This window comes from Dendrobium catenatum, unplaced genomic scaffold (assembly GCF_001605985.2).
Source record: "Dendrobium catenatum unplaced genomic scaffold, ASM160598v2 fragScaff_scaffold_1166, whole genome shotgun sequence".
Classification (NCBI taxonomy): Eukaryota; Viridiplantae; Streptophyta; class Magnoliopsida; order Asparagales; family Orchidaceae; genus Dendrobium; species Dendrobium catenatum.
Genome location: NW_021319628.1, coordinates 94,351 through 113,137, shown reverse-complemented (window position 1 = coordinate 113,137; position 18,787 = coordinate 94,351). Strand labels below are relative to the sequence as shown.

General features: G+C 36.2%; 1 protein-coding gene across 1 annotated transcript; it reads right to left on the bottom strand.

Annotated features, from left to right (window-relative positions):
* Positions 1–5,446: 5,446 nt before the first annotated feature.
* LOC110096801 (plastidal glycolate/glycerate translocator 1, chloroplastic) lies at positions 5,447–17,497 on the bottom strand. The gene is made up of 8 exons (XM_020822890.2): positions 17,111–17,497; positions 16,716–17,031; positions 15,025–15,286; positions 14,798–14,913; positions 9,077–9,186; positions 6,879–7,056; positions 6,637–6,766; positions 5,447–5,804 (listed from the first exon to the last, which is right to left on the bottom strand). Exons 1-8 carry the CDS (start codon positions 17,429–17,431, stop codon positions 5,654–5,656), a joined length of 1,584 nt encoding a protein of 527 aa, XP_020678549.1. The 5' UTR covers positions 17,432–17,497; the 3' UTR covers positions 5,447–5,653.
* Positions 17,498–18,787: the final 1,290 nt, after the last annotated feature.

Below are 18,787 nucleotides of genomic sequence, written 5' to 3'. Positions count from 1 at the left end.
TTTATTGCTCTACAGGTGAGGGATGAAACCTTTATTGCCCCTTCGATTCTGAATAATTACAAGATAACTCATTTTTAGTGGCAGCATCTTTTGATACTCTTATGCATGGGCGGAACCATGTAGGCCTTAGGGGGGGCAATTGCATTTCATGGAAGAATTGTTATTTTTGTTAAATATTTAAATATATTTACATTTTAACATTGAATTACCCCTATCAATTAGCTATGATAATATTTTCGATGGCTTCATTTCCGGCTAAATAATAAAAAATTTTAAATTAAAATTTTATTGGCGATGACGGATATTGATGCTGATGTTGACGACTTATGTCTGCTTATATGATGATTGTAAGCATTTGTGGTTTAAGTCATCTGTTGACATCATCTTTATTGACAATAATGGACGTCAGTATTGATATCAATAGTAGACGTCCATCCGTGCATATATATACACACAAACATATACATTGTGATTTATGTCATGGGCTGATAATAATTTTATTGACAATAATAAATATTAGTGATGATAAGCAAATACATATAAGTGTATAAATATATGTATTGGTAATATCATTTCTTAGTTATTGATGTAATGTGTGGCATGGGGAGTCATAGTCATTCTGGGGGTAAATTATTGCATCCGGTCACTTGACGAAGAGATGCGTTCGGAGCTCTCTCCGTCTACAGTGAAAGCGCAGGTACTGTAGCATACTTGCGCTTCACTGTAGACGGAGAGAGCTCCGAACGCATCTCTCCGTCAGGTGACCAGATGCAATAATTTGCCCATTCTTGGAGCTTCCAAGGATTAAACTTTCTGCAATTTAAAATCAATCAAATTAAAAACAATCTTTGGACTTATTTTAAACTAGAAAATTATTGCAGGACCACTAACTTAGACAATATTTTTAATCTCAATCAAACTTTGTATATTTTATTATTCTCCTGTCTAAGATGTATTGTCATTTGGCTAAGTAATTTGGACATGAAAATTTTGCATGTTGATTAAAAGCCTGGCTATGATATTCTCGAAATCATAACCTTGATACAAAGTTTGAATCACAAAAAAGTTAGCCATGACTTTATTCAAATAATAAAGGAGTACTTAACCATTCGAGATATTATTATTTATTTATTTATTTATTAATCCTTCGAGATATAATAAATCATAGAAACTTCCTTCCCAATACTTTATATAAATATATATATGAAAGAATATCAAAATATAATTGAAAATTCTTCATGATTACATTTAACATTATATGTTTGTAATGTTTAATATAGTTAATAACTATTTTATATTAAAATACTTTACAACATTATGTAATTAACTAGCTAAGGAGTAGAAGAAACATAACATTTTTATAATTTTTATGATATAAATTGTATGTTAATAAGATACGTTGCATGAAGGAATATTTGTGATAGAAGGGAGCTTATCATTTTAGTATTTTACTAAAAACTTACACATAGATGTATCATGTATGATAAGTCGAAAGTTGTATATGTGTGTGTGAAATATCTTTAAAAAAAAAAAAACTATAAGTAATTATGTTGAGATGATTCAACTAGTATGAGGCATTCAAAAGATGCCTTTCTACATAATTAGAAAATGCATTAATAGAAACTTTGAGGCATTGAAGTTATAATCATCAAGAGATCATAAGTAATTTGTTTGATTGTTCCCTTTATAGAATGAGAGACCAACAGCTAAGAAGTTGGGCATTATTGTTGATAGGGGGAACATGCATTGATGTTAATATAAACATCGAAAAATCAATTTTGATAGAATGAAGGGTATTGACATTGATGATGATGGTGAGCACATATAAAATATCTCTCTTGTTGGCGACAACAGAAGTTGACATTTGTATCATTGATGAGAGTCTGACTTGTTGGCCGCAACAAGAGTTGACAATGTTGTTGACATGGTCTTTAACCTTTCTTATGGTGATTGGTGTTGGCCTTGATGATAATAGCATGCATTTGCCTCTTTGGCGATGCCCAATGCACTCTTTGGCGATTGTGGGCATTGACATTAATGTCAACGATAGGTTTCCGCCTCATTGACATACTAGAAGTCAACATTAACATTGACTGAGAGTGTCAATCTTATTGGTGATGACAAATAAAGACGAATGTCGACTTTGTTGTCAATGATGGACGTTGAGTATTAGAAGACAAAGTTCTAGTTTCCCTCCTTTGAAAATCTTATTGTTTTCTCAATATAACATCCTTCACTTGCATCAAAGAAGGATCTATTTATAAATATTTGGAGAAGAAAAATCTTGTCATTTTGACTATAAATTAAAACAATCCAATGAACGGTCTTTGTTAATGGCTCTTACTTATTATTTTTTTAGATATTTTGGTGTCTTAATGCTATTGAAATAGAATGATCTTAGGCTCATTGGATTCATCTAAAAAAAAAGTTTTTTTTTTTACTATAATCATGTAAAAATAAAAACTGTTTTTTACTTCAAATCATTTTTTAAAGCTAACAAAATTTTTATGAATTGTTGGATTCCTCTCACCAAGAAGTTAGTTATAACTAAGGTTTTGTTTGAGATAATTTTTTAATTGATTTGCTTTTTAGTTCACAACTATATTTTATGTATCACCACTTTTCTTCATTATTTTCAAGAAAATTTTGTCCTAGAAAGCTGCTTTCTACAGAGCTTTCAAAAAAGTTATTTTCTCCACAAAAGCTTTACAACAACTTTTTATAAAAATCAACATTCGTCCAAATCGATTCTTAAGTTTGTTGAAAATTAGGATCCGTTTGGGACGGTTATAACTTTTTATAAAGATAATTATAAAACTATTATGAAAAAAAATAATTTTTTTAAAACTTATTATAGAAACAACTTTCTTGCACAAAAATTATTGAAAACAATTTTCAAATAAAAATCATAGCTAAATTCTAAATAGTAAAATAATAATAAAAATGTCCCAATTAGTTTGTTCAGCAAAGAAGTCATTTTTTGTAACATTTCGTTTAAATATTTAAGTTTTTTAAATTAGAAAATTATGTTAATATTTGTTTCATCGGATGAACAATTTATGAAATATTGCAAAAATTAATAAAAAAATAGATATTTCTATTTTATTATTATTTTTTTGGGGGTAAAATTCTGTTTTATTTTTAAACAAATTAAATAAAAAACCGTCAGTGTGAGATGCAATTGAAGAGGAAAAAACAAAAAAAGAATTGGCAGAAGGGTATTCTAGTAATTTCAAAATCCCCTGATTTCTATTTGGTGTGGCTTTTATTGCAGCACGGAAACCCAAAGATCAATTTATTGATGTGATGTTTGAAGCTTTTCTAAGGTGGTACGGTACACTCGTTGGAGAATTTTTATTGGGTGCCGAGTGCGGACGTAGTTCTGTATGTGCAAACAAGTAGTATCGCGCCACGTGGAGCCCATCTTGACCCCACCGTATTGAGGAGAGCGTGTGCTCTGTTTACCTGATAACCCGATAACACGAACCATTTGATCTACTTCAAAAAATGCGCGGTGCCCATATCTTCGAGAACATCTGAAACGTCGCTTCCTTCTTTCTTTTTCGGGCGATTTGCTAGATTACAGTCCATCTTCCACAAGGAGAAGTTGCAGGTTGTATTTTTCGAACGAAGCTAGTTCATCTTCTACTCTAGGCCTGCTGAGCTTCATCGCGGCAATGGGAAAGGTTTGATTTTCTTAAGATATTTTGGCCCTTTCGAAGTGGAGGAGAAAATCGGGGAGGTGGCATACAGATTGAGGCTTCCTCCAACAGCCAGAATACACCCCATTTTTCATGTATCACAGTTGAGGAAAGTGGTTGGGGAGCATGCAGCAAGCCCAGAGCTGCCCAGCACATTGAGGTAAGACATGGAAGTGACACTGGAGCCTCTAGCGGTAGAAGGAGTGCGCATCAATGAAAAGGGGGAAAAGGAAGTGAAGATTAGGTGGAGCGGCCTCCCGGATTATGAGGCCACATGGGAGCCATTGGAGAGGATTGTAGTGCAGTTTCCTGCCTTCCACCTTGAGGACAAGGTGGCACTTTGGGAGGGGGGTAATGTTATGCCGGTCCACCTTGGACCGGCTCAACCTGAACCGGCCCAGCCGATCCAGGTCTACTGCAGGCGGACACAGAGCTGGGCGGAAGAGAGAGGGGGTCAAGGAGTGGGGTCCACTTGCAATTCAAACTTGGGTTAAGTGCTTTTGGATGGAGGAGGAAGGGTAGAGAAGTCATTTTGCTTTTATTTTGATTAGATTATATTAATAGGGAGTTAAGGGGAGATTAGGGTTTCATCTGGATTTTGAAAAGAGTTTTGTGTTCTAGGTTTTCTTGCTTGGGCTCTTGGCGTTGCCGGAGATTGTTGGAGAGTTGTTCTTCCTCTCGAATTGAAGAACATTGTATCTTGCTTTGGTTTTGATCATCTACTAAGGGAATACAATTGTTTGCTATTGTTTTTCCAAAGTTTTCTCTCTTTTCTCTCAGCTTTTCCATTATTGGTGGCTGTTTTCTATTGAAAACAGTGAAATATTGGTGAATTAGCGAAGATCCGATAGAAATCGCTTGGAATATTCAAGTGGCACCTATCATAACACCAAGGGACACTGCTCTTAATAAAAATGAGAAAGAAAACTGCTCAGTTTTCCTCGAAGCATTGTGGCGCTCAAACCTATAGCGTTGCGGTATTGAATCATGAGCGATGCTATGCTATGCTCTTTGTCATTTCTCTTAGCAAACTTTATAATTCCGGGGTGCTCAAGAACACAGCGTCAGCATGTTGTACAGAAAAAAAATCCTGGTGCAGAACACTCAAACCCAAGCAAAGGGATGACCCACCCAGCGAGCACAAGAAATTGACTTGAGATTCGACGCAACAATACAATTTTATTGATTAACACAATCAAATTCCATAAAGACTATCACCAATGCCAACAACTCACCACCATTGCCACCTACTGCTACTGCTGGCCATCGACGACAATCATCCTTGCAACTTAAAACTACATTCAATTTAGTAAAGCCAAAAAAAAAAATCTTTATTTATTTTACACTCATCAAAATAATTCAAAATACTTCAAATACATTATATATTTTTCACCCTACCATTTCATTCTTTTTTCCGAAGAACCTAACCGCCATTTAATTTGAAATTATGCCTAGCCTTTGTATAATACAACTCATGAATTTCATTTCTACCATCCACACATGCATACATCACATTTTGTTACATCATATTTCTTTTTTCTCAATTATTCAAGAACTTGATTCTAGATATGGTATAACAATTATAAGCCTTTAAAAAAACAAGAATCTCCTTGTTCAAATTAAAAAAAAAAACCCATCTTATTATTTTTCTTAATAATTATTATTTTTATATATTTTAATTTTAAATTTTTTTTTTTCAATCCTATCCTACATCATCTTATATTCATTTCATTTGCTTTCATTCATAGAAGGGAAATTTAGGATCTGACATTAAATAAATGATTGTATCAATGAATTTTCATGTCTCCAAAAGCTTATTTGAACATTCATGGAGAGGCATCTCCCTTTCATTTTACTGATGGGATGCATTTAGCATAAACTTTCAACATTAAGCCCTCTCAAAATTCTGGTAGCAGACTCTCTTTCCTTCAGAAGAAGAAGCTTGATATATTCTAGCCCACAATAAGAAGCAAGCTTTGCCTGACAGCCGGTATGGAGCAAAGTAGAGAGCCAAATATTCCAGTGAGTGCATAAGCAATAGCGCAGAATGGAAGAGCTTCTGGCTCCTTTGCTGATAAAGCTGCTGTACCCAATCCATGAGCACTGATACAGACCATGCAGATTAACATAACTAAACAATTCAAATCACTAAGGGTTCATTCGTTTAAAAAAAAAAAAAACTGGAATCATCTTACCAAACAAATAATTAATTTTTCAGAGTTTTCTTGTTGCATACAAGAACTATTAGAATAAAACTTTGCAAATATAATTAAATTCTATATGTTTATTTACATATATTTTAAAGTGTGTTGTCCTTTGAAATCAATGCATTTCATTTTTTTTCTATATTTTTATCAATGCATCTTTGACTTTTATTTGAAACTTTATTTTAAAGAATCTCGAGTAAATTTTAACTGAAATTGTATTAAAATGATTGAATTTGAAACTCACTTAAAGTAGCTGAAATGGAAATATTTTAAAGAATATCGTGTAAATTTTAGCACTCGACCCAAACAGTCTACTTCGTTTTCCCCTTTGTGTCTCTCCCATGACTCGCGACTCGCACAACTTTCATTTTCCCTTTCGCTCCTCTCACCCCCAAACGGAGACCGCCCACGACAAATATTTGTCTTATAAGCTCTAAAGGTCATGTTAATTACATTCTAAATTTTGATCTTACAACTCCTCTTGGATCCGATAATGAGCTGTAAATAGAACTATTTTAATTTATGCCCCTCCTAAATAAAATTTATGACTCTGCCATTGCATGTATTTGAAGTATAAGAGCTCGTTTGGTTGCTTCTAATTGTGTGTGAAAAAGGAAATCTCTTTAAATACTACCATCTAATTAAGTTTGGCAGATGGGATGAATCTAGCAAACTTCATAAAAAAGGTACTTTATATTTAAATATTGGAGATGAGAAGAAGATCGTACCTGGAAGCTGTTGCTATTCCTCTAGCAATCGGGTCGTTAAAACCAAGCTTATCCATCACAGCCTGAACAAAATTAGCTCCAACCAGACCAGTGAGCACAACAACAGCAGCGGTAAGAGATGTGTTTGCACCTAAACAAAACAGAAAAAATGAAAATGATATTCCATTTTAAGCGAGGAAAGCAACACAATCAAATTTAAAAGTTGAGATAAAAGTAGTAATTCCATGAGTATAGTACTTTACCTTCAAAGAAAGAAACAATACTTAAGGCTAAAGCCACTGTTATGCATCTTGGCAAGATTGACACAGTTAATATTGGCTCTAGCCCAATAAGGCGCCCTATGGCTGCAGTTGAGTACAAAGAGAAGATTGTTGCGACGATCACTGATGAGAAAATCTCTGCTGCGTGCCGCTTAACAAGCTATAGATGAGAAAAAAGAAGTCATGTAGCGATATTTATGGATGTCTGATGCAACAAAAAAAAAAACAACTAAAATAAAAGACAACTTCAAATACAAAAATATAACACTACTGTCAACTTGTAAACAACACAACCAACTTACTATTAATAAAGTTTAAAGAAGAAATATACAAATGGAATGGAAACCATGGATAGAAGAAATAGATAAATGATGTGAAACAACATGCGGTGAATCACGAATTGCACTTAAGAAATTAATAGAAGCAATGACCTTTAGCTTGCTACCAAAACTCTTTGTTTGCTCAAGTTGAGTTTATGAATAAGACATAGATGGATTAAGCAATGACAATAAATTACATGTAGAGAGTTGAGGAGCCTCACAAAATAACACCAAAATTTAAATAATGCAAATAGCTAGCAATAATCAAAAGCCTCAAATTTAATATCTAGATCATTCACCTTGAAGTCCTTCGCTCATTTTGAAAGTGGTGGCTAGCGGAGGAAAATTGTAAGTAGGCTTAGCGATGCCACTAATAGACAAGTGATCTTGAAAGGACTCGTCGCCGGGAAGGAAGCCGGAATTGGAGAGGCCGGTGGGCGTCCGCGGATGGTCCAATCGTAGTCTGCAAATTTCTCGTCTACGACATCCACAAGCGTAGGGGGGATGCGAGTCAAATAGTCGTCGACGGTGTTGTCGGGTCCAAACCCAACGTCGAAGAATGGCGAGCGTGTTATATGAATACTTCCGTAGACGTCGAGTACCAAACCACTATCCACTTCAGGATCCGCCATGCATCTTACCCGGGGAGATGAATGCAAAGGAGGGGAGATGAATGCTAAGGAGTTGTGAAGGGAAAGGGCAGGGGCGGCGGGTGTAAGGGGAAGTGAATTCGCCTTCAGTGTTTGTGGTAGCAAATAGAAAGAGACTCCAAAGATAAAAACTGAAAATTTCTACAGTAATTTTAGTTTTAGTAAAGGTGGGAGGGAATTAATTTGAGGGAATTAAGTAACGTGGGCCAATGTAATTGAATGACTGATTTGAATAAAATCTGTAGTAAAACCGATTAAAGGCCTAGGAAGGAAACCTACCTTTAACGGATAGGAGAAAACTAGCAGTTGTTTGAATTTCAAACTTGCTTTGAAATCAATTAAATAACAATTGCTTAAATTCTGGAGTCATTTAAGGAAGGCAATTATAGCTCATAAGAACAATTGAAATTCAAAATAATATTTCCAGAGAGGGGCGGGATGGTGCTGTGGCCGGCGGGATGGGGTTATGGGGCTGGCCGGCAGGAGTTAGTCGGCGGGAGGCAGGCGGCTGAAGCGATGGATTCGGCGCCGAGCTACGGGATTCCAGCGAGATTTCGGGGAAGCGACGCGAATGATGCTGAATCGACGGGATTTTGGCATGATTTTAGGGATCCAACGGGTTAGAGGTATGTACAAGGGATTTTCATTTTGCTTTCTTCTTCCTTTGGGTATAGCATGAGGGTCAACAGATGAATTTTAAGAGGAGAAGGGGAAATGATACTATCTCGCAAGCTAAAAACAAGCAGGTTCTTACATACCAAACATTTTCACAAAAAACTCTCCCTTTTTATAATAAAAAGAAGGGAAAAGAGCATTGATTACATATAGTTAATGCACCTTACAACTAGCCAATACGAACTCCTTAAAACCCACAGCCAACAGGGACTGAGAGGGCCACAGCCAGGGGAAAAATCAAAGAAAAATCAGCAACCAATGTGGGGGAAAACCGAAGCATAAATAACAACTAAGATGGGAAAATCTAAACATCAACACGGCAACCAAAGGAATAGCTTTTGGGAATTAAAAATCAGCATGGGAAACACCAATAGAAATGTTTTGCCTACATCAATGTCCAACAGGAAAAAGGATAATAAGGTTTGGAAAATCATTGTAAAGCATGACACTGCATGGACTGCAAATATACCACATTCCAGGATGAAATAATCTAACTGATATGCATACCATGATCATAGAGACAAATTAAAGTTACCTTTCTTTGTTTGAACATCGAAAAGGCAAATGTAATAATGACAGATCCAAGAAAACCCATAAGAATATCACCAGCTCCAGGATTAGATGACACCTTAGTTAGATAGTTACCTGGATGGTAAGCATTATATCAAACAGTTAATTATTGAGCTATTGTTTGGGAGGCAGATAAAGCAGCGTTGCTAGAGAAACATCTCAGGGAACAGTACTCTACATAAGATACTTATTGAAGCATCAATGCTTGAATCGAGATCTCATGAAAAATTATCAGCCTATAGCTTGACAGCCATAAAATCTATTTTGTTTAAAATAAGTCAATAGGAACAAGCATAAAAAATGAAAGGCTGGATACTTAAGCTTCGTTTGTAACAGCTTCTTTATTGCTTCTTAAAATAATTTTTTAGTTCAAAAATTTTAATTATTATACTAAAAAGCTACTTTAAGAAGCAGTTAGAAAGTCGCCCCAAACGAAGCCTTAGTTAGTTGCATGTAATGTTTTAAGCATGCTTTAAGGCTACCTGCGATATAAGCAGGTGCGTTGAAAGGGATCACTGCTACAGTAGAGGATGATTGGCTGTGTGACTAACCTTGAATTGATTAAAATAGATAACCATATAGACACTCATCAAGCAAGGATAGGCTTAAAACAAGCCTCCTAAATGCAAAAGATATCAGCCTAAAGGCCAAAACACGAGTTAGGCTCTAGTTCTGAAACTCCTGATACACAGGATAAGAAAATTGTTCAAAGTTCAAAAAAAATGGAATAATTGGAATATTTTGTAACTCAAAGGCTGGCCTAGTCAGGCCTTTCACACGTGTACTTCCAACTAGATTATCTACGAAACTTTGATTTCATTGATTGCTACTTCAGAAGAAAACTGAATACTTAAACAATACTATGTTATTTAACTAGTTACATAGCGGATCTATTCATCTATCTATAAATCTATCAATCTGCATTATATAAACTTGAGGGTGGTGAACATTTGGTCTTCCCAAAATTACCCTTTTATCGTGACTATTTATCAATTTCATTATATTTTTAATATTTTCTAAATGATTAAGTATAATACACCTTTTGTTGGGGAAAAGTGCACGTCCAAGTATAATGACACTTGTGAGAATGAAAAAAAAAACAACCTCGAAGGAGACAAGAGAAAGAATACAAAAGAGTTTACATGGTTTAATGATATTCACCAACATTCACAACCACACAAAGAGATAAATGTGTACTAGTTTAAAGATAAAAATATTGTACAAACACTTTTTTTACTTTTAACCAACTAGTATACTCCCCCCAGCATGATTGCTCAACTTGGCTATGCTCATTAGATATAGAGAAAAGGCCATCGTCTGCTATGTAATGCCACCTCGTTGATCACTCTTGTGCTTGATCTCCAAAATTAAAAAGGGAAAAACAATATTCACACAAGAACACAATAGTTGAATATGGTTTGACAATTTTCTTACATCCATGGAGATAGCAAATTCACTATAAACTTTGGGGAAAAACACTCATAATTTCTCCCAGAATCCTTACACATACAAAAGCTATTACAAGCTTGAGTGGTTACTTATGGATTATCTACCAGTGATGATGATATGAATTTGATCTCCACACAGCAAAAACAACAATAACTAAGAGAAAAAAGCTGCAAAAATCAGCAAGAAAGAAAGAGATTACATGCTAATTTTATTGATATAGGCACACCAAACTAAGATTCAAGTTGATTTACTATTCAAGAGGAAGATCGGCTCTCCACAAACTCTAGGCGCCATTAGACAACTCTAAAGAAAAAAACTACAGCAAACACACAAATCACATAATGAAAATAAAACAACCTAATTAACCCTAATATAAATCTTCCTACTTCCCTCCTAAATCTGAATTCAAATCAGTCATCTTTTCCTAAATAAACCTTTTATAATTTTCTCTCAAATCTGAATTCAAATAAACTCTCTTTCCCTAAATAAAGCTTTCATAATACATCCCTAGTATGAATTCAAATTAGTCCTCTATCCCTAAATAAATCTTTCCTAATTCCTCTCAAATCAGCCATCTTTTCATCAATAAACTTTCCTAATTTATTTCCAATTTTAGATTTCTACGGTAGATAATTAAAGTGGAATTAATCCCCTTCGCTCTTCTTGCTCGCCGCCCACCCTAGTGGGGCACAAAAGCTCAACCGGTCCTCCAACGCATTAACCTTCTTGACCACCATATGTCCCAAAAAGATGCTCTGATACCAATTTGATAGGAATCTGATCTCCACACAGCAAAAACAACAATAATGACGAGCAAACGATGCATAAATCAATGAGAAAGATTTTTATATTTAGGGTTTAGGACAAACCAATATACAAGTTGATCTACTATTTGAGAGTAGATCGACTCTCCACAAATCCTAGGCCCCGCTAAGTGCAACTCCAAAGAAAACTATAGCAAAACACAATCCCATAAAACAACCCAATCAGCCTATATAGAACCATGATTTCACTCAAAACCATGGTCAAGGCAATACAAGGAGCAGGGTTGGGTTGCTTGGCAAAGCTACAGAGCCCGTAGGAGGTAAAAGATGAGAGTTAGTCAAGGTCTCTGAGTGTACATCAACTTCTATAGTAGTTTCCTGTGATTTTTCAGCAGCCTAGCGTTATCGCTACCCAGGGAGCACGAGTATGCCATTACCTTGAAAGAGCGAGTTTATCCTATCAATGTTCAACTATATTGGTACTCGCAGATTCAGAAGAATGATATAGAGAGAGGCTCATCAAAGAGATGCTTGAGGCAGGAATTATCAGGCCCATTTTGAGCCCCCTTTTCGAGCCCAGTTTTACTAGTGAGAAAGATGGATGACAGTTGGAGGTTTTGTGTGGATTATAGGGCCCTAAACAAGGAAATTATGCCGGGCAAGTTGTCCATCCCTGTGATTGATAAGCTACTTGATGCACTGTTTGGGGCGCATCTTCTTGAAGATTGACTTAAAGTTGGGGTACCATCACATCAGAATGAAGTTGGGGGATGTGCATAAGATAACCTTCATGACTCATGGGGGTTACTATGAGTTTTTGGTGAAACCTTTCGGCCTTACCACCGCTTCAGTCACTTTTTAGTCCCTAATGAACCGGGTTTTTCAACCCTACCTTAGGAAATTCATCTTAGTATTTTTTTGATAACATCATGATCTACAGTAGTATAGATGTAGAGCATGTGGGTCACTTGAGGACTATACTGGAGACTTTGAGGGAGCACCAGCTATATGCAAATTTGAAGAAATGTTCATTTGCAAAGTCATAGGTGGAGCACCTAGGATATGTGATGAGCATAGCAGGGGTAACAACAGATCAATCCAAGCTTGAGGCTATGTTGGATTGGACTTTACCGAAGAACCTGAAGAAGTTAAGAGGGTTCTTAGGTTTCATCGGGTACTACCGAAAGTTTGTGCAAGGATATAACATGATAGCATGACCACTGACGGAGCAGCTGAGAAGAACAATTTCAATTGGGGGAAATAGCAACACAAACATTCGAGAAGCTAAAGAAAGCCATGATCAACGTGCCAGCATTAACACTTCCTGACTTCAGTAGACCATTTATGGTGGAGACGAATGTATCAGGATACGGATTAGGGCCAATACTCATACAGGATCATCAGCTAATTGTCTATTTCAGACAGGTGCTCATGACCAGGGTGAGGCTCAAGTCCGAATACGAGCGAGAGTTGATGGCAATTGTCTTAACCATTAAAAAGTGGCTACCTCATTTGTTGGGGCGACACTTTATTATCAGGATAGACCAGATGAGTATGAAGTTTCGGCTGGAGTAGAGGATGTTGACTGAAGAGCATCATAGGTGATTATCCAAGTTACTTGGATATGATTTTTAGATCTAGTATCACCCAAGACAAGAGAAAAAAGATGCGGATGCACTTTCGAGAAAGGCAGATGAAGCTGCATGGGAGCCATATGAGATAATCAAGAGACAAATCTCAACATTTCACTTTGACGACAAAGTGCGTTTTTTGGGGGGGTATTGATACTCCCTTGGCAGGCCCAAGGGATCTATTATTCATTATGGAAGGAGGAGGAATTAAGGGGAAACTAATTATGAAAGGTTTATTTAGGGAAATAGGGCTAATTGGATAGGGAGGGAATTAAGAGAGATTTATTTAGGGAAAAATGACTGATTTAATTAGGAGGGAGTTAGAAAATATTTATTTAGGGAAAGATGACTGATTTGATTGAGAGGGAATTAGAAAATGTTTATTTATGGAAAGTTTGCTGATTTGAATTCAAATTTAGGAGGGAAGTAGGAATGTTTATATTAAAGTTAATTAAGTGATTTTATTTTCATAATGTGATTGTGTTTATTGTATTTTTTCTTTGAAGTTGTTTCTAGTGAAGCCTAGAGTTTGTGGGAGAGCCGATCTAACTCAATTAAAAGATAATGTATTGTTAAACAAAGGTATTTGATTCAATTCAATCATAACTTTGATATTTGATGCTAAACAAAGGATAAAGTATTGCTATTTCTTAGTTGTTGAATCTAAATGTCTGTGGGTGACACTCAATGTAATTAGCAGGCAATTAAGAAGGTTGGACTCGAGAACCGATAATAAGTATGGAAAGAAGAAGATTTTTAAGGAGAAGTGTTGTGTTTGCCCAATAGTATCTTATAAAGTGCCAAAAAATTCAAAACGTGACACTTTAAACTTTATTTATAAAGATATGGGAGCTATAAAGAAGGTTACATAAAAAAGATGAAAAGTACAAAAGTAAATAACTCCAGTATGAACTATCACTGACACGTGTCATGCTCTGATTGACATTGAGAATAGCCTCAACTCTCCGGTTCAACTCCTCAACCCTAAGTGTGTCCCCTTATGTCCAGTACTAACGGGACAGTGGCAAAGACGAGTTTGCTGATGGGGTTGGTTTGAAAGGGCTGTTGTTGATGAATTTGTTGATGGCGGTGTGAACTCTTAGATGGAGTCCATTGACTGCTTCAATTTTGGGGGGCAAGTTTGCTTAAGTTGCGAGGGTAGTGAACTCCATGGCTTGCTGAGTATAAGGAGACGAGCTTGTGCCTTTTTTTAGATGATCCTTCCCCGCAACTAAGCGGATTGGGTCCTTTAATGACTCAACGCCTAGGATGATGACAAGTTGTCTTAGAAGTGTACTTCTTGTAGGAGGGGTGAGTCCTCCCAAATCGCGAGATCCCATGTGATCTTAGGGTGCTTGTCCGAAAAATAATCCCCATCAGATAACTTTGCTGAGTTGGGTTTAGTGACTCCTAAATGAGTCTTCGTTGCCAAGGTCAACGTGGTGCGAGTTCATCCCTTGTGACCTATTGGCTACCTGTTAAACACCTGAGAAGTCATATGCTAGTCTACAATTGTAATCCTTTTTAATTGTACTCACAATATTTTTTCCTAAGTTGAGCTGAGATGTACATAACTTAAAGTTCAATGTATTTTGTTCACATATTATACTCTTTTGTTCCTGTATTGTACTTTTTTGTTCACGTAAAAAATCCCCTTCATAATTTTTTATGCAAATGCATGGCCTTAATAATCATCTAGCTCAACCATCTCAAGCACTGCACAGGGTTTGCGTGCTAGTTTGAATTAAAATCTAGATAAGCATTCAGTATAGAGATAACAAACCATTCACAAACTTTAATCCACATATTATCAAAAAAATCACATAAAAGTCAGCTATAAACCTAGAACAGCATCCAATCCAGACCGGGAGAAATACCCATATGCTATTGCAGCCAAATCTGCAGAAAATGCACAGCAGACAATTGGATGGAAGATCTTTTTGACAAATGCTGGAAACCTGAATGCAGAAATAAAATGATTATGGTGATTAATTTGAATTTTACACACAATAACTATGTCCATTCGTTAATTTATTTTTGCAATCTGACAAGTAGGGGAATAATGGTACCGGGAGCCAACCATGTAACCCAATACTGTTGCAGCAAGCAGGAAAGGAAGGAAAGTTCTTGCACTTGTTCCCAGAGCTGTTGGATTAATTAATGCAAGAACAAACGAGGCAATGAAGACAGCAGACCAGACCAAAATTTCAAGTGTTGAAAAAGGAGCAGGTTTTGTCATTGGCTCAGCAGGAATCATTTCTGTCTTCACAATTTTTCTTATTGTTATGGCAGTGTATCCAGCAACACAGAGAGATGCTGCCCAACCTGTCACTGGAGAAGGACAGAGAACAGGGTCAACCAAGGACAAAAAATGGAAAAGCAAAAAATAAAAAGCGGCCTGTTACAGGCATAACGATGTTTTTTGTGCCATAAATGATAAAAGAAAGTATGAAATGGATGGCTGGAATACTATAATTGCTCGGTGAAATTCCCAACGTAATTGGAGAGAACCCTTCATCCAGTATGTAAATGGGAAAATAGTGAACGCATAACTAGAGTAATTGCCCGATAAGCTCATCACTGACGATCCAACTCATATGAACGCATGAAGCACTAACTGCGGCAACTAAGATGTTTCCAAGAAGTCAGAGTTTTACCAATTTGACAAAGTAAACAACACTTTTGAAGTTCAAATGTTAACTGAAATACCAATATAAGCGTTCAACACATGCAAAAAAAAAAATCTGATTTGTAGTTGCAGCCTCATGGAGTAAGTTAAGAATCATTTCTCTCACAAGAAAATATAGCAACTCTCATGTTTCCAAATAAATGCACGAATAAGTTAACTATCATTCAAGTTCAAAAACTTCAAGCGATTCCCTTTAAGTATCGGTAACACCAGTTTAATATTCTATTCAATGACTTAAAGAATTAACCAATGACAATATTTTCCTGTTCTACTGTGGATTGAGCAAAATTGAAACTGATTAATTCTAGATTCTGCTCTTAATTCTGCAATTATAGAATTTAGTTTGTGATAACTTAGGATTAAGCATGGGTTAGGTTTTCTGACCGATGGAGAATTTAGTTTGAGATAACTTTAATGGTTATTTAGTTATGTCTTCTTTGATGTAATATTCTGTTTTTTATAATAGCAGTGCTATGCAAATTACACGAAACAAATACCTAATACTAACCAGTAACCACCCTCCCCCTAAATTAGGATTAGCTCAATCCCAATTTGAGAATTTTAAGTACTAAATGTTGCTCAATAGAGTTAATGAAGGCCAAAACTTTGATCAGGATGTCCTGTGTCTTATTAAGCTCAGGATGCAACATGCTTGATGATTTTCTACTTAAATTGCAAAACATATTCTTCAATGTTATCAGATAACGAACAAGACATTATAAATGGTTCTATTTGCAAGAAAAAAAAAAGTCTTGCAAAATATAAAGGTTTGTCTTGAAACTCAGATGAGTGTGTTATTTTCTGAGCTAAATTTGGCCAAGGAAATCCCGAGCAAAAATTTCTTCCTTGATTTTCAAATCACAAACAAAAATATACAAATTGAATGAGCCTTTTACTCGTACTTTTTTTTCTCGATAAAACCAGACTAGTCATAGGCCAAGTTCGCAAATCTTAAATTGCTCCCACTAGCTTCCTTCCAAATTCCATCACGTGACAATCTAACTAATCTTGTTTGAGTTATCATCCATATATGAATTCAGTTACCATAATACTTGCATTGAAACCACATACCTAAAATGAAGCAAATCTTGACACCTGAAGCAGCAGGGACGTCTCTCACCGCAATCGGTAGGACAACAAGCGACGGTACATAGAACAATGGTAGCCACCTCTGTATAAAAAGAGTTGCTGGCTCAAAGAAGTTCATCACATACATGGCGGCAGTAGGAGCAAAAGAATCCAACACAATAAGAACCGAAAACACGCAAAACATCCCGAAAAGCGCGCTCGGGAACTTGATCGCCGCCGCTGTAAATGCTTGCTTCAAAAACTTATCGGCTGCAACAATTACGCCAAGAGAAACCGCCAGGTGAAGAATTTGGCCAACCTGAAAAACAAAGAACCAAGTTCAGTAAAGCATTTCATCAAACAAAAGAAGAGCACGCTAACGGTCGATTTGTACTGACATTCGGAAAACTGAAAGCAGTTGTTGCAGAATCGGAACTAGATGATCTTATCAGAACTTGGCGTTGGGGTCTCGTCTCGAACCCAGAGGAGATGATGGGCGAAATAAGCGAGGTCGAGCACGAGGAGGAATAGTAGGAGATGGGCTTCTTAGGAGGTGGAACCCATGGTCTTAAGCGAACAAGCGCTCGGCCTTTGAGGCCGAGTATAGCGAGACTGTTAGGCGGGTAGGGTAAGACTACAGAAGCGGAAGCCATGGAAGCGTCCCCAGAAGGGAAGACTGGCGTTCGCCACTCGAGGTTCTGTCGATATTTCAGCACCATTGCCGTGTGGAGAAACAGTGGATTAGAATACAGAAGGAATGGATGATGTCGAGTTAGCGTGGAAGGAGACAAAGGAGTCCACTCTCAGTCCATTTCCTTTTGATTAATAAAATTCGTTATTTTCAGTGGATGGAATTGGACCGGTCCGGGAATTATAGGCCCATTTCAAGAATTCGAATTAACCGTTTTTCTACGTATATTTTAAATTTATTGGTATAAATACATGTGCACATGATGCACTTGAACAAATGGTAAAAAATAAAAAATATATATAACAAAATTTAGAAATAATATATGATATGTTATATCAAAGATATTAAATTGTATATCAATATAAAAAAATTTAACAAAAATACGCAAAGATTTTAAGTGAAATTTTGGCAAAAGAATTTAAAATATATATATTCTTTTAATTTATCATTCTTTTAACTTTTAAATTATTATATTTGCTTGAATCAAATCTTTTTTTCTCTTTCATAATAAATGGGCAACTCAAATAAACTCGAGCTTGATTAATTAATCAAGTTAAATCTCAAGCCAGAGATTACTCAAGCTAGACTCAGATTCATTTAAACCACTACTCTATAACTGATATCCCAAAAATTCTTAAGCAATGCTAAAATATAGATAAAGAAAAGGCGAATTTTGTGTGCTTGAAGCAAAAGATTGGATGATATTTTCATTTTTTTTTCCTTAAAAGATTGGATGATATTTTCATTTTTTTTTCTTAGCCCCTTCTAGTAATTCAAAATATAAAATGTTCATGAGATTACATTTGAAATATTATAAAGGACAAATTATTTTACTTTAGTGTAATTATATGTACATACTGTTAAGCCGAACTCACTCTCCACCATCATCTGCAACAGCAACTGAAAGCTGCCAACCTCTACTCCAGTAGCCGCCTACCTTTTCACTTTATGCTTTATGTAACTGTCCAGGGTAGTTTAGACTTTAGCCATCTTACACTTGTGTATTTATATCAGCATTTGCTACAGTAAAACAAACATGGCCTTTGAGTCGTCTTCTTCCTCTAGCCTTTCTGCTTTTCACTCTTACCCTGCATGTTCAGCTATCTTCATGGTATCAGAGCCCATCGCCTAACGGCTCCTCTACACGTCCAAAATGGGCGACTCTACACCCGTCTCTGCTGCGTCTACTCCTCAACCCGCTCAACACGAGATTTCGAGCAGCACAGACGTTCATATTCCTCCCACCCTCAAATTTTAGCACTCTAATATCAAGAACGTCATCAACGTTCAACTGCTCCCAGATAACTACCCAACTTGGCGGTCAGCCATTCAAAAGCTATACGCCGCTAATAGTTTCTCCGGCTACTTGGACGGAACACAGCTG

Coding starts and splice junctions, on each gene's coding strand:
- LOC110096801 (XM_020822890.2), bottom strand. CDS start 17,431: ATGGTGCTGAAATATCGACAGAACCTCGAGTGGCGAACGCCAGTCTTC. Junction 6,767..6,878: donor TATTGTTTCTTTCTTTGAAG/GTAAAGTACTAT, acceptor TGTTTTGTTTAG/GTGCAAACACATCTCTTACC. Junction 5,805..6,636: donor GGAATAGCAACAGCTTCCAG/GTACGATCTTCT, acceptor GGTCTGTATCAG/TGCTCATGGATTGGGTACAG.